At 52.6% G+C, this 14,336-nt stretch overlaps 5 protein-coding genes across 5 annotated transcripts; 2 read left to right on the forward strand and 3 right to left on the reverse strand.

The window, feature by feature from the left end:
- Positions 1-46: 46 nt before the first annotated feature.
- On the reverse strand, positions 47-2,541 carry J4E92_009282 (uncharacterized protein; the record flags this gene model as incomplete). The annotated part of the gene is made up of 2 exons (XM_051500631.1): positions 47-1,704; positions 1,770-2,541. 2 exons carry the CDS (start codon positions 2,539-2,541, stop codon positions 47-49), a joined length of 2,430 nt encoding a protein of 809 aa, XP_051349203.1.
- Positions 2,542-4,104: 1,563 nt separating this feature from the next.
- Positions 4,105-5,439, forward strand: J4E92_009283 (uncharacterized protein; the record flags this gene model as incomplete). Its single annotated transcript, XM_051500632.1, has 2 exons — positions 4,105-4,489; positions 4,544-5,439. The coding sequence occupies 2 exons, from the start codon at positions 4,105-4,107 to the stop codon at positions 5,437-5,439; spliced, it is 1,281 nt and encodes a 426-aa protein (XP_051349204.1).
- A 488-nt stretch (positions 5,440-5,927) lies between these two features.
- On the reverse strand, positions 5,928-7,466 carry J4E92_009284 (uncharacterized protein; the record flags this gene model as incomplete). The annotated part of the gene is made up of 3 exons (XM_051500633.1): positions 5,928-7,091; positions 7,138-7,317; positions 7,380-7,466. 3 exons carry the CDS (start codon positions 7,464-7,466, stop codon positions 5,928-5,930), a joined length of 1,431 nt encoding a protein of 476 aa, XP_051349205.1.
- A 3,051-nt stretch (positions 7,467-10,517) lies between these two features.
- J4E92_009285 (uncharacterized protein) lies at positions 10,518-10,962 on the reverse strand (the record flags this gene model as incomplete). Its single annotated transcript, XM_051500634.1, has 3 exons — positions 10,518-10,604; positions 10,652-10,731; positions 10,827-10,962. 3 exons carry the CDS (start codon positions 10,960-10,962, stop codon positions 10,518-10,520), a joined length of 303 nt encoding a protein of 100 aa, XP_051349206.1.
- A 312-nt stretch (positions 10,963-11,274) lies between these two features.
- On the forward strand, positions 11,275-14,135 carry J4E92_009286 (uncharacterized protein; the record flags this gene model as incomplete). The annotated part of the gene is made up of 2 exons (XM_051500635.1): positions 11,275-11,653; positions 11,701-14,135. The coding sequence occupies 2 exons, from the start codon at positions 11,275-11,277 to the stop codon at positions 14,133-14,135; spliced, it is 2,814 nt and encodes a 937-aa protein (XP_051349207.1).
- Positions 14,136-14,336: the final 201 nt, after the last annotated feature.

Genomic DNA, 14,336 nt, shown 5'->3' on the forward strand with positions numbered 1-14,336 from the left:
CTGCTCCAAAGGAGTTCGATTCGCGCTCCAAACCGTTTGCATCGCCTCATTGGTTGGACACCAAAGTGCCGGTCCTCGTTATATGCTCTCCTTCCTCAGCGCCAGCGATAGCATCATCAGCCTGCACAACAGCTTCCTCCTCGTCTTCCTCATAACCCTCCCCAAGTGTCTCCCTCAAACTCTCAACCCAGGCATCATACTCTCCGACATCCTGGATCCCCACCCCATTACCCAACACCTTCCCCTTATGCTTCCCCTGCTCTTCTTTAGCAATCAACGCCTTCTCCAGCACGCCAATCTTGACCTCGTCTCCATCTCCTCCCAATGAACTCCCATCCCAACCCCCCTTCTCATCGCTAACCAACCCGTTCCGCCAACAAAACGCCATCCACTGCCGCCAATGCTGATTTTGCTCCAAGACCTCAACGTTGCCGATCACGAAGAGCGCTTCTTTCGCTCGCGTAAGAGCGACGTTCATCTTCCTGCCTCCACCCACGATACCCAAGCCCGCCTTTTCGTCTTTAGCCAGAAACCTTTTTCGTGCTCGTGTTGTGCATAGTACAACGACCCGTTTCTCGAGTCCTTGGAAAGCTTCCAAGGGACCGATGTTGACGTCCCACAGTCCTGCGCCTCTGCCATACTCGGATGAACGGATCATTGAACGAAGGAGTTTGACTTGCGCGGCGAAGGGCGACATGATGCATATGTCTGATTGCTTGACTGAGGAATAGCGGTGAAGGGTTTGGACTAGGTTGCAGGCGATGCGCGCTTCGGAGATGTTGTACCAGCCGCCGTTATCGCGTTCGATCTCGTCGAGGCCGGTGTGTGGGATGAATAGAACGGGCCACTTGCGGCCGCGCCAGAGATCGGACTGTTGGAGTGGGGTGTTTGAGAGTGGAGCCTCTGGGATCAGGGTGTTGTTGTAGAAGAGAGCGCTTGGTACGCTGAGGATGGCGGGGTGGGAACGGTAGTTTCGGACTAGTAACGTGAATGGTGGGTATGTGATCGGTAACATTGACTGCTTCAGTACTGGTGGGCCAGATGATGGCTTGATCTTTGAGCGCGAGAGAGGGTGGTTTTCGTACAGCGGTCGTTGGAAAAGCCGGGCGAACAAGGACCTGCGTACTAGAAGGTTACGTGATGCAGTTCGTGGCCCCAGCTGCTTCTCATCTCCTGCCATCACTACGCGTGGTTGGGGCAGCGAGGTCGGATACGTGAAAGGCGGGCATACAACGCTAATGGCAGGCAAGACGTCTAGTTCAGTAGCTTGAGCGGCCTCATCTATGAGTAGGACGCTCCAATGTAGTTTCGGGGTGGGTAGTTCATCGTCCGGGTTGAAAGCTGATAGCATGTTCCTTTGCATGGTCCATAGGTCATTGTTAGTCAATCTTGCGTCTGCAAGTATCGCCGCGTCCTGACAAGAGGTAACCACGACATTGAAAGCCATGAGCACTCGAAACGGCGGCAAGTAGAACATATCGTTTTCGATATGGCAGTACTGCAACAGCTCTCGTGGTACCTCGTTATCAGCCCTTCCTGGTCGGTTAAGTCGAAATAGCTCTTTCGGTGAGAGGTATTCCTTCAGTCTTAGAGCGAGAGTGTCCGCCGCTGCCTCCGATGGAGCGCAAATAAGCATGTGTGCGACATTTGTAGTGTTCAACAGTTGCATTGCCGTCTCTACCAGAGTCTTTGTCTTTCCTGTACCTGTCAAGGTTGAGATAACAAGTCAGTGTATGTCCTAGATGCAATTCGTACAGTTGTTCCCTTACCTGGCGGTCCACTGATCAAGTAAGGCACAGTTCCATATACGTTGGTACATATATCGTTGACAGCATGCGCTTGTTCGTAGTTGATAGCGCGATCGAAGAGCTTGCGATGGGGAACTTTGCGAAGTGTTGTTTGAACTTCGCCATGAGCTTCATCAGGGAACAGAATTTTGAGACTCCAGTCGTTGTGAGACTCTTGGGATGCGGTTCTTGCGGCATCGGCGTGAAGTGTGGCATATTTGACACCGGGCGATTCGCCAAAATGATTCAGTTCACTATTCGAGGATGGGTAGCCATATGTTCGTGGGGAGAGGCCGACGAGTCTCAGCTCAGAGCTGAGGTGGAGCAAAGCTCTTCGCCGCCTTTGAAGAATGTTGAAGTTCAGTGGAATGACGACGTTAGCGAACATACGCATTGGCGATGCCGGCGGACAGAGGCCATCTGCTTTGAAATAGACTGTTTCTTGCGCACGGTTGACACCGAAGACTGCGGCATTGTGCTGTACGCCTGTCCAGGGCCTGAATGCTATCGAAGGAGATCCCATGTATCCGAATTTGTAATCATCCACATAATTTGGCATCAACTTCAAGGCTCCTGTTTCATTAACATATAGTTGACGTATCTGAAGCACATCGCCCATTTCAATGTGTGGGTTATCTTCTCTTAGTCCTGGCACCAGCAGGCACCACCACCCCTCCAACGGATGGTATTGCCAGAGTGGGACTTGATACATCGCGTATGATTCGTTCTCCTTTTCCTTCGCTACACGCTCCATAGCGGCCGATACGTCGAAGTGTTGCAGATAGGTGGACGCATTGAGCGACGTGGGAAAATCCGCTGCTGACCTGACTGTATGATCTTCAGCTTCCGCGTAGGGTGGCGGTATAAAACTTGTTCCAGTGAATGTATGCACGTAATTCTCAAAGTCGATCCAATGACTAGGTCTTGTGTTGATGATGGTAGCCACTTCGGTGTTGATTGCCTGGAGACCTGGTGGAACGAAAGGCGCGGCGTATACATCATAATCCCATGCAATGTCAGCTGGATCACTCTCGGAGGTATCATTGTTCCGGGAAGTTTCTGGTATACCTTGGTCCGTCGGTGAGACTTGCTGCTCTTTTGGCCTGAAAGCGATATTAGGAACGGCTACAAGCTTTGATATGTCCGTTTCCATGGTTTTACCGTGCTTGTGTTGACCTCCATTCATGCCGGAAGAATTGTGCGACCGGGTGGTCGCTTGGGGCATCGCGCTATCGGTTGTCGTAATGCTCTGTGTCTGCCAGCAGCAGTGTCGACCAGGCGCGCCTGCTAGAGCCTTTGAGCCACGCCGTCCCTGAGCCTGTAAGGATCGGAAAATTCGAATGACTTCCTGGGTCGATTTCGATATCACGGAATGTTTCCGCCAGAGATGGCGCGAGGTACCTGCTATTGCGCACGAGCACTACGGCGCAATATGATCCCGAGCGGTAGATTGAACCCGGAGCTGGCCCGCAGTGCTACAACACCCTAATATTCCAACAGAAATGACTAGGAGATATCATCTGGTGTATAGAAGTGCAAAAGTCGTCCCAAATATTAGACTCCGTAGTTCACCATTTTGGAAATTCAATGAACTGCGGACGTTCGTTTGGCTGGATCGTGCGTGTTAGGAAGCTGAGGACCGAGGAAGCAAGCCGCATCAAACAGCACCGATAAACATGTTGCGATGTATACTTCCAAGAAATGGATCCCAATCGCGTCAATAATTGGCGCCGTTGTGGCAAGAGGTGTAGGTGTAATGTCGCGTAGCAGTCGTGGCAATCAGCCCTGCTTAGCGCGGCGCTAAGGCTCCGACCCAAACGCGTACCTAGGTACGCGCTTCGTTTATCTTCCAGCCACCCACTACGACTGGAGGGACGATGTCTGGATTTGATCCACGATATCGCATGTCGCTACCATATCAGCAGCTTGGGAGTGTTTATCTTCTCTCGTAAGATCACTGATCAAACGCAGTGTGTTGTCTCGACGCGACTAGACGCGCTATCACAATTCCGACAGCCCTACTGATGATAGTAAAATATGCGTACACTACGCGAAAACGATGACAGAAGCATGCGCTGTTCGACTGGAGAATCGCATATGTCATATATGTATCCACCCGTATGTTGTGCGGCACTGCTGCTATCGAGATCGATCTCGCTGCACTTCCCCGCAATACGTCATGATCCGAGGTCGTACAGGTGGACACCAATTTGTCGAACATGCCCCATCTGGAGAATAACATCTATTTTACTGCTTTGCGACCGAGCGTTATCCTCCCTATTATCCACCACATTTCCTCTACACAGCTTTATTCAAAATGTCCAATCAGCAGCTAGTCGAAAGCAAAGGCATCTTTCACGGCCTACCTGTATACCCCTCGTCGTTGAAAGGGCTTACAGCCATTATAACCGGTGCGAATGGTATCTCTGGTAACTATATGCTGCGTGTGCTAGCGCAGGATCCCGAGCGATGGACGAAGATTTACTGTTTGTCACGGCGACCACCCGCGATTCCCGATGGACTGCCGAACAATGCCGAGCACATACCTCTCGACTTCCTGCAGGACTCAGAAGATATCGCGAACGTGCTGAAGCAGAAGGGCGTCAAGGCCGATTACGTTTTCTTTTACTCGTATGTCCAAGTCAAGCCGAAAGAGGGTGGTGGCTTGTGGAGCGACGCCGAGGAGATGTGCAAGGTGAACAGTACGTGTTGGCTGATCTATCATATACCAATGCTCTGATACTGACCCGCCGTAGCCGCCCTCCTCAAGAACTTCTGCGAAGCCCTCCCCATAGCCAACATCAAGCCAAAGCGCATCATGCTCCAGACCGGCGCAAAGAACTACGGCATCCATCTCGGCCCAGCAGCTACTCCCCAGGAAGAAACAGCACCACGCATCACTCTCGAACCCAACTTCTACTACCCACAAGAAGACTTCCTCTGGGACTTTTGCAAAAAGCAGGGTATCGACTGGAATGTATGCATGCCGGCGGGCATCCTCGGCGCTGTGCCAGACGCAGCAATGAACCTTGTTTTTCCGCTGGGCGTCTACGCAAGTGTACAGAAACATCTAGGCGAGAAGCTTGAGTTCCCGACTGATTTGCAAGCTTGGGAAGCGAATAGGTGCATGTCGAGTAGCAAGATGAATGCGTATATGGAGCAATGGGCTGTGCTGACTGATGGGGCGAAGAACGAAAAGTTCAATACTATGGATGGTACGACCTTTACGTGGGGCAATTTCTGGCCGAAATATGCGGGTTGGTATGGCATTGGCTATGAGACTCCCAGCCTGGACGATAGCGCGTATACCGTCATTACTACAAAGCACGATCCGCCTCCGCGGGGTTTCGGGCCACCAGCGAAGTTACGCGTGCGGTTCACGCTGACGGATTGGGCAAAGCAAGAGAAGGTGCAGAAGGCATGGGAGGAGATCATTACTAAATATGGTCTCAAGGTAGACAAGCTTCAAGATATGGATATTGATCGCATCTTTGGCTTTACGGATGGAGGACTGATGGGGTCTTCATTGGATCTCACGATGAACAAGGCGCGGAAGATGGGTTGGCATGGGTTCGTGGACTCAAACGACGCTATCAAGGAGGTGCTTGGAGAGTTTGCAGATCTCAAGATGATTCCTCCTCTAGGGGCGTAGTTATGAGATAGACTAGGTCATGTTTTTTGTATTATCCGACCTCCTATATGCATTCACCCTCAACCACGCGCCAGACGTAACGTCTGCACCGTGCAAGACAGATCGAGCTTGAGTCCAGACCAGCTCATACCAAGGCTACATCGTAAGGCACTGCGACGTATACCCAATATATGCCCATACATTGCCATCCCTTCCAGCCAGCCTACCACATAAAATCCTCTCCGTCACCAACCTCCAGTCCACTCATCCCCATTCCATTCCCATTCCCACCAATATCCTCGCCGGCGGGCACCAAGCTTCCAACCCTTAAATCCCGCTCACTGTAATGCATCTCCTTCTTAAACCGACACTTCTTAACCCCCCACCCCTCCCCCTCACTACACCCGTCCCTCTGGCAATGATGCCCGTAGAAGCAATCCCCCCTCCTACACGCCCCCTTCCTCGGACAAGGATTACACTTGACCACATACTCCAACACCTGTCTTACTTCAGGCTCCAGTTCGCTGTGATCGAAAGGACAGTTTGGAGTGGTGCAGCGCTGTTGGAGGTGGAAGGTGTTGCAGGGTTTCGCTTTGGCGAAGCGCGCGTTGTAGATTTTCCAAGCGGAGGGAGGGGTCGAGACGTTGATGGGATGTGTTTAGGGGAACGAAGCCTGGGATTGGGGCGGCGGGGAGGAGGGCGGAGAGGGGAGTTTGGGAGGAGGACTGTTGTTGCGAGGAGAGGGGTAGAGACGGATACGGAGCTCCTGAGGGCCCTCTCGGGGGCTGGGAAGGACCGGAGCCGTTTGCGTCGGAGTGGGTCTTGGGGATGTGGAGGAAGTTGCATTTGTTGCCGAAGCGGCAATTGCCTTTTTGGAAGTACTTGCATAGCTGCGAGTTGTTTTCTGGTTTCGAGGGGTTCTTGGCTGTTTGGGTGTATGCGGAGCGGTCTTCCCAGCCTACTCGTTCTTGTTCGAAGAAACTGTTGGATTCTACCGGGGATAGATCGCCGAATGCAGAGTCGCTCATGCTGAACGAGTCGTCTCGCCTCCACGATTCTTTGCGCGGAGTTGGCGTTCCGGAAGTGAGTATTGGTTTCTGTACTGCGGCTAGTGCCTTTTGTTTGGATAGTGTAGCTGGACCGCCTTTGGTTGTAGGTACAGCAACGGGAAGTTCGGACCATCTAAATACAGTCGGGAATTGTGTGACATTCAAGTTGAACTGGTGGAACTCTGAGTTCCATCCAGCGCCTTGGACAAGGGTAATCTTATCTCGTACACCGCTGAAGGGCACGAGTTGAGATAGATAAGCCGGATCATGGCAGGCAGCGTACAGGATATGGCTGCACGCAGTATCTTCGGAGGCGATCTTGAAATGTTCCCTGATCTTGAATTTGGTGCCTTCTTCATCTAGAGCATCAACGAAGTCGAAGAGGCTGATGGCTCGGGTGAATGCAGCGGAGAAAGGAGACAAGGATCGTTTTTCCAAACCGACGAGTTTGGACCTTGCAAGTTGCTTAGACAGATTCGTCAAGTCTGCGTAGATCTTGACATGTATGCGAGCCGTTCGGGCTTGGGAAACGCTTTGTTGGAGGTATTTCTCTATGGCGTCGTTCAGCATACGAGCAGCGCGCATTCCGCCCTCTTCTTTGTCGCGAATAAATTCATCATTGAACTGGGATCTGTTAGCGCGAAATATGTAATATCATGACGATACTGACGATGTAGTTGTTGCCGTCTATTAATACCAAAACGTATGGGTTGCGAGCCGTTGTTGCCGCAGCTATGGTTGGTATAGGTATACCTGGAGGCGCAGAGATAGTGCTGTTGCCTTTCTGTTCATAGGCTCTTTTTAGGTCTTTGTAGTCATCGAGTAGTTGCCCATACTCTCTCAGGAGGTTCTGAGCGGGGTTAGCGGAATGCAGATTACCTAGATAGTGAGGACATCTCGGTATTGACCTACTGTGAGATCATTTTGCCTGGCCTGATCATTAAGTTTGAACTGCTCCAGATGCGTATCTAGCGAGTCGATCTTTCCGTCGGCTAGCATCTTGATAGTAGCGCGTCGTCGGTGTTGACAGTCAACGCGTTGGTGCCTTGACGGGTAAGTCAGCCAATTGTGTCGGGCAAGAGATACCTATTGGAAATAACCCACGGCGATTGCGAGTCAGATCCGGAGGCATTTAGGATATTCCCATATTTGCAAACAATTAGCAAGTTGTTTCCGAGGAAAACGCGTTGACAGCAAGCCATTCCGCGACGTGGGGCGGGGCTCCTGCTCCGCCTGAGCTAGCGCGAGGCCTCAGCGTCAGGGGTCAGCTCCGCCTCCTTCACTACCCGTTGACGTGACTAGCCACACATCACGACTGCGGTAAAACTATTTCTTCCGCTTTGATGACTATCACGCATCTAGGCATCTGAACTGCCTGTAAATGCTCGAACACAGTGACGTCATTAGCAGGTCACAGCCTGGAAGTCTTGTCGGTACTCGAAGCTTACCAGCGTCTAGAAAGTCCACCATGTATGGTAACTTCTCAGGTATACGTCGCAGGGCACTTCACAACTATCCAGCTGTAAGATCTGGTCTGGAAATGGTAAAGTCTTGAAGCATTTGAGGAGCAACTGCCTTTATGATATATGACCGAACCTTTACTAGCATCCTATCTAATACATGCTGCCGTAATAATACCCTCGTTGCCTTGAAAGCCCATCCCAAGCAACCTTTCCACCCCGTCTGTAAACTACCTTGAAGAGTGGGTATCATCCCCATAAACACCGTACAGAAAATACAAACAAGAACAGAAAAACGCATCCAACAAGACCGAAGTCTAGAAGAAACCACAAAACATTACACAAAGAATACAACAGACAATACTAAAACCGCCTTACTTCTCAGCTGTAGGCGCCTCAACAGCCCTACTCGTTCCATCAACCTCCACAATCTCAATCTGCCTGCCCCTCCCCATCCCCGGCCACTCTCCACCAGAGCCACGCTGCTGCCACACCTTATCGACCTCGCTACTCGGGCTTCCCGGCGACGACAGGCCCTGCGAGGAGAACCCTGGAGAAGGAAAGCCCATGGCGTTATACTCAACCATACCCCTGGACTCTCTTTGATGAAAAGCACCAGTAGAGCGGGCGGTATTCCGTGCTTCGGTTCTACGCCGCCGCCAGGCGAGAAAGATGACGAAACCGATGAAAGAGAGGAAGAGACATGCGCCGATGGTACCGCCTACTATAGCGCCTAGACTGGGTTTTGAAGAGCTGGAAGAAGAGGCAGAATCGGACTGGGACGTAGGCGTGTTGACTGGGTCCTTCGTGACGGTAGCGTAGACTGTTTCTTTTTCTGGGGCGCTGCTCGATAGACTCATGCCCAGGCTGTGGTATGCGGTGCTGGTGAAGCCGCTGGCTGCGCAGCCGTGTTGCGTGAGGACTATCCTGTCGTAGATGACGTGGTATGCATAACAGGCTGGTGCGGAGCTTTCTGTGCATTCCAAGATAAAGGCGTTGGTTGAACAGGCGGCGTCTGTGCAGGAGGCTGATAAGGCGGTGGATGGGATGCAAGTTGTGGCTAGGTTGCATTCGGTCGTTCGGGATGAAGGGCAGCAGCCGAGTGCGCCGAAGACCTTGTTTGAAGAGCATTCATCTGTTGGGTTGGGGCAGGTTATTGCGCTGACTATTAGATGTTAGTGAGGTTCAGAAGTAGATGGAGGATGAGGTTACCTGAGATGCCAGAGCCAGAGACATATCCACAAGTATTAGCTCCGCCGTCCTGCCGTCTGGAGAGATCGAACGGCAACTGTGGAGCTGCCGTAGGTGCTGGACTCCAACCATCCATCGTCGGAGTATACTGTGTAGCCTCAGGTAACGAGAACGCAGCCGCATATACCATAGTCGATCCTAACAAGGCAAGAAGAAGAAGTGTAACCGCCATCTCGATTCCATGTGCGCAGCTCTTTAACTAAGTAAACAAATCACCCTCGAACCAGATAATCAAGTATGACAACGGCCAGACACCAGAGAACGTCGTGCACGTCGAGTAGTATGAGGTGCAAAAGGCGAAGATCGCTACGCAATGCAGCAGACTATAAGAAGCCCACAACATCTTACGCGGCTGAGTGCATGTGGGAGGGAACCCAGCACCCTAGCAACACATGTTGCGGCAGGGTAAGCTCCAGAGCTTCCCTGGCTGTAGAAAACGGGCCATGGCCCTGGCGATCCAATCGAAAGCGGTTTCGCCTGGCGATGATGCGGGTGAGCTGGGGTAGCTTCAGGTAAGGCGTCGCATTACACCCTTCACCTCTTGCTACATCAGTCCAATCACGTCGGGCATTTTCCGCCCTGGACAAGACGTGTACGCGGTGGGCCAGTGAGGGGGTTGGGCAAGGTCTGGTGTGCGGCCGGATGGAGTTTGGTGTAGGATCAGGTCGGCTTGGGGCGCAGCAGCGCATTGGTAGGTGGACTGGTGGGGTGTAGAGTGAGTGGGTCTAAGCCTGCATGTGGCGTTGGGCGAAAGAAGGTAAATATAGCCCAAGTGAGCACGATGCACAGCATAATTATGCGGGATGACGAGCGGGGTATAATACTGCAGTAATCCCTTAGTTCAATGCCTTTAGCTATTGGGCGATGAGACGGACAGTTGACCTTTAGGCCTGCGATGAAACATACAAAGATGTATTGCACGTGGATGCACGTGGGGGATTACATGCACTGCCTGTTTCGGCAGATTGTGGTCGTAAAGCTGGCTCGCTGTTGCATCATTGAGTGGTAGTCGGTCTGGGAAATGAAGCCAACAGACAAAGCAGAGCGGTCGTACGCGAAGGGTCGTCCTGCAGTTAGGCTAAGACATCTGACGGCCAAGGCCAGGTCGTGGTCTGAGGCCTCCCTTGCGTGAGCTTTGATGTGTACGTAATGGCTCTGATAGATGTTTGTTTTGGATTCAAGATAGCATGCCCGACTCTTCCTAGATTCGTCTATATACAACGATGGTAACCATAACGCCTGTCGATGAATCCATCGACTTGAACTCCCCCATGATGCTGTTTCGTACGGGTGGCCGTCGTAAGGGTATACATAATGTACAAAGGAATGCGTGGGCGGTCTAGTCCCGCTTGTGGGGGCCGACGATCTTGGGGTACATTCTTGAGAGGTGGTAGTTGATGTTGTTCTTCTTCTGGTTGGGGTTTCGCTATGAAGGGTTAGACGTGTTTGAGAGTTGATAGGAGGTGGACGTACTGGCGCATCCATGCATTGCCGTAGTTTCTGTTCAAGCTGTGCGCAGCCTTGCACACTGTAGCCGGAAGATGCCCAGCATCCTGTAGCCATGTCAGCCCAGATTCGTGATGCCTTCCCCATCGCATTCCACATGGTCTTGCACCCTCAATCGATATATTCCAATCTCTTCACATACCCAAAACTGATGACATTGCTCCTAAGCATGGGTTCGCCTCTGGCTTGTTCGGTCGGCGGACGCGGAGTTTTGGCAGTGGTGGGAGGGGTCGGTGCGTGGCCGACTGGACGGCGGTGCCTGAGGGCTTCGGTACCATCTTGTAGGTGCGGTTCGGGGGATGAATGCGACTTGGATGCGACGTGAGTGCTGGTGCTGCACAGACTGCGAATGGCGATGGCGTCGTCGTCGTCGACTCGGTGGATTCAAAAGTTTCCGCCGCGGCAATCTCCTTAGCGTGCCTGCCCCATCCTAATCCCTGTCCGGCTTTGTTTACGATCGCACCTTCCTAGCGACGGAGGCCAACACAGACGACACCCTCGTCACGACCATACTAACGAGCCTACGACACAGTTCCCATGTTTGCGCGCCATTGATCTATTCATTACAGTAATAATACACGGCCGACGTCATGGTTTTCACTCCGCGCAAGCGCGCCGCGCCCACAACAACCTTCGACAACACCTGGAACGAGACCAATGCGGCATTTCTCGACCCAAATGCGCTGCCAGTTTCCAAAATACCGCGAGGATGGGAGAGGAAACAAGAAGTAAAGAGGGTGGGCGAAGGAAAGGAGAAGAAGATCTGGCGCAGATTCAATCTCAGGTCGCGTGCCGACGACACACCACAGGAGGCAGAAGACGAGGAGGAACGAGACGCGCGTTCGAGACCAGTAAAGAGGCGGCAGCATATGAGCCCAAAGGCTATGGAGAAATCAACGAGCAAGCTTGGCGGCAAGAAGCGCGCGTTCAAGGCGACGCGCTGGGACCGCAGGAAGAGCGTTCTGCCAAGTACGTTACTTACGCGCATGACTGCGACATTCGCTAATTACTTGTAGGAAAGAGAGCGAATCAAATCGAGGACCCCGCTATCGGCGCAAACGACGAAGTCGACAGTGAAGAGGAGGGAGAACGTGCTCATACCGTGGAAGGCGAGGATAGCATCAACGAGACAGACACAAACATAATCGAACAGACAGAATCATTCGGGGGGAAATCTTCCACGTACGAAGAGACATCGACTTTCACTTTCGCAGTGGACGCGCCGACGGCCGAAGCTACCGATTACGAGATCGTAGACGCAGACGACCAGGAACAAGAAGAAGCAGAATCCACACAGGACGCGACGCTTGCGAAGCTATTCCGCTCGCCACCAAGGGAGCAGCCGAATATCGCGACCGCATCGCCGGAGAAGGTCGAATATCCTGAGCTTCCTCTGAGCGACAACTTGGAAGCAGAGGCGGAGACGGCTATGACCGAGGTTGTATCCACCGAGATGATCGGCAATGTCGCAGAAGAGACGGATCAAGGGGAAACAATCTCCGTGGGCGGAGGACCCCAAGAAAATGTTGAGATCCCAAACGAGGTTCTGAAGCAACAAGACGAGACCATGGATGAAGAGGCGGACCCGGTTTCAGAGACACCAGAGCCGGTGACACAGCTTCAATACCCAGCGTTGCCGTTGGAAGATACTACGACTTCGCCGCTACCAGCGCTGGACGAAGACGTTAGCGAGGAAGACGAGGAAGACGTTGAGTTATCTGAGGTTGAGCTAGGCACATCGACAGATGCAGTTCCGAAGGAAGATCTACTCAACTCCCCTGAAGCGGTCGACTGTGGAGACGAGTTCACGGAAGCTTCTTTGCAGCTGAACATATTGCGGGATTATCAAGCAGCGCTTCAAGAGCACATTCTTGCGCCTACAACAGTTCAGTCAGAGTCCAACGAGCTTGAGCAAGAAGAGACGGAGCATGATATGCGGCCTGAGGAAGAACCAGCATCCCTTGAGACTCTTCAGTCCCCTCCCCAGGACCTTGTCATGGCCGACGCGCCTGCCGCAGCATCCATAGACATCGCCGATGGATTGACATTCTCGTTCACACCCAGCAAACCACAGTCGCCCGCCCCACGCAGACTACACTCGCCTCCGCCTCCACCACGTCCTGAATCCGGACCTGACGATGTCACAATGACGGTCGCTATCGATGATGACACCGCCATCCTCAAGGACTTCCTCACACGTGCTGCCGCAAGCAAGGCTGAGAAGGCCGCAGTCACTACACACAAGAGGGAATCTCTACAAAACCGACGAGACTCGGATATTATCAAACACGCCCTAGCCTCGCCCCGCAAGGTGCTTGAAGAGAAGGATCCCAACTCACCCACTAAGCAGCACACCGAATTGACGCTGGATCTGTCGCAAACACTCACATTAGCCAAGCCAGACGAAAAGCTTCTATCACCTACTCCCGGCACAACAGAGACCGAAACCGCAGAAGAGAAGAGCGATCAAGGTTCAAGACGTTCCGCACGAGCAAAGAAGACAAGATTACCCACTCCCGCATCGATCGGCCCAGCACCAGCACCCAAGATCAACATCCGCCGCGCCGACGGAAACGAAGTCGTCGTACTCAAGAAGGACGACGCCAAAGTCCTCGCCGACATGACACGCAACAACACACGCAAGAACAAACAAGGCGCCTTCTGCGTCACCGTTCGACTCATGAAGCTCGCCATGGATTACTCCACTCTCCCTCCCCTCGACGATTCCACCAAAGAACTCGTCGTCGGCAAGAACGTCCGCTGGGACGAAACACTAGCATACTATCAGGAGAACCCCGAGACCCTCGCCAACGCCCTAGCAGACGCAGAGTCGCTAGCCACACCAGACGAACTCGGCATGTCAGACTGCATCCCCGAGCCCAAGAAGAAGAAGGAAAAGACCAGCAAGACGTCCACACCAAAGATACGCAGAGTACGCGGGTTGGGCACGACGAACGGTACGCCTGGGAAGGGATTACTGGCACCTGCTAGTCTTCTCCCGGAAGCTGTTCAAGAAGAAAAGGCCGCGACGCAGGAGAAACAATCTTCGAAGCCGAAGTCGACAAAGGTCAAGAAGATGGCCGTTGCTTCTTCTAGCTCTTCTTCTTCTACCCCCACAGCTACTCCCACACCTACGTCAACATCAACATCCCTAAACAGCAGTCTCTCCTCCAGCACAACAGACACTAAACTCCCTTCTCTTGACGTAGCACCGGTAGGCGTCCAACGCAAGAGCCGGCTTGCGGCGCCGAAAAAGGTTGTCCTGCCACAGACACCTTCGTCTGCCAAGGCTGGTGACAAGGAGAATGTGAGTAGAGTGGGAATGGGTGATGCGACGCCTAGAAAAGGTTTGATGGTGCCCAAGGTGGTTATTCCGCCGAGTGCGACGACGGCGGGAGTGGGAATGGGAGTAGAGTCTGGGTTGCCGAGACGGAGAGGGCGGAAGTACTAGCTAGAGTGTTGAAGACGGTGTGATGTTTTTGGATTCATCTTTGGGGTGTTCTATACCATTTTGCTGTTTGGAGTTGTTTCTGCATCTATGGTGTTTTTAGCGGTGGCGTTTCGTGGGCATGGGCATTTACATGGGGCCAGTATTAGCATAATGCACGCTCGATATCGATCCAATCACAAAATCCATCGTAATATCATCCCT

The sequence above is a fragment of the Alternaria infectoria genome, assembly GCF_024043175.1.
Source record: "Alternaria infectoria strain BMP 0036 chromosome Unknown scaffold_22, whole genome shotgun sequence".
Taxonomy (NCBI): Eukaryota; Fungi; Ascomycota; class Dothideomycetes; order Pleosporales; family Pleosporaceae; genus Alternaria; species Alternaria infectoria.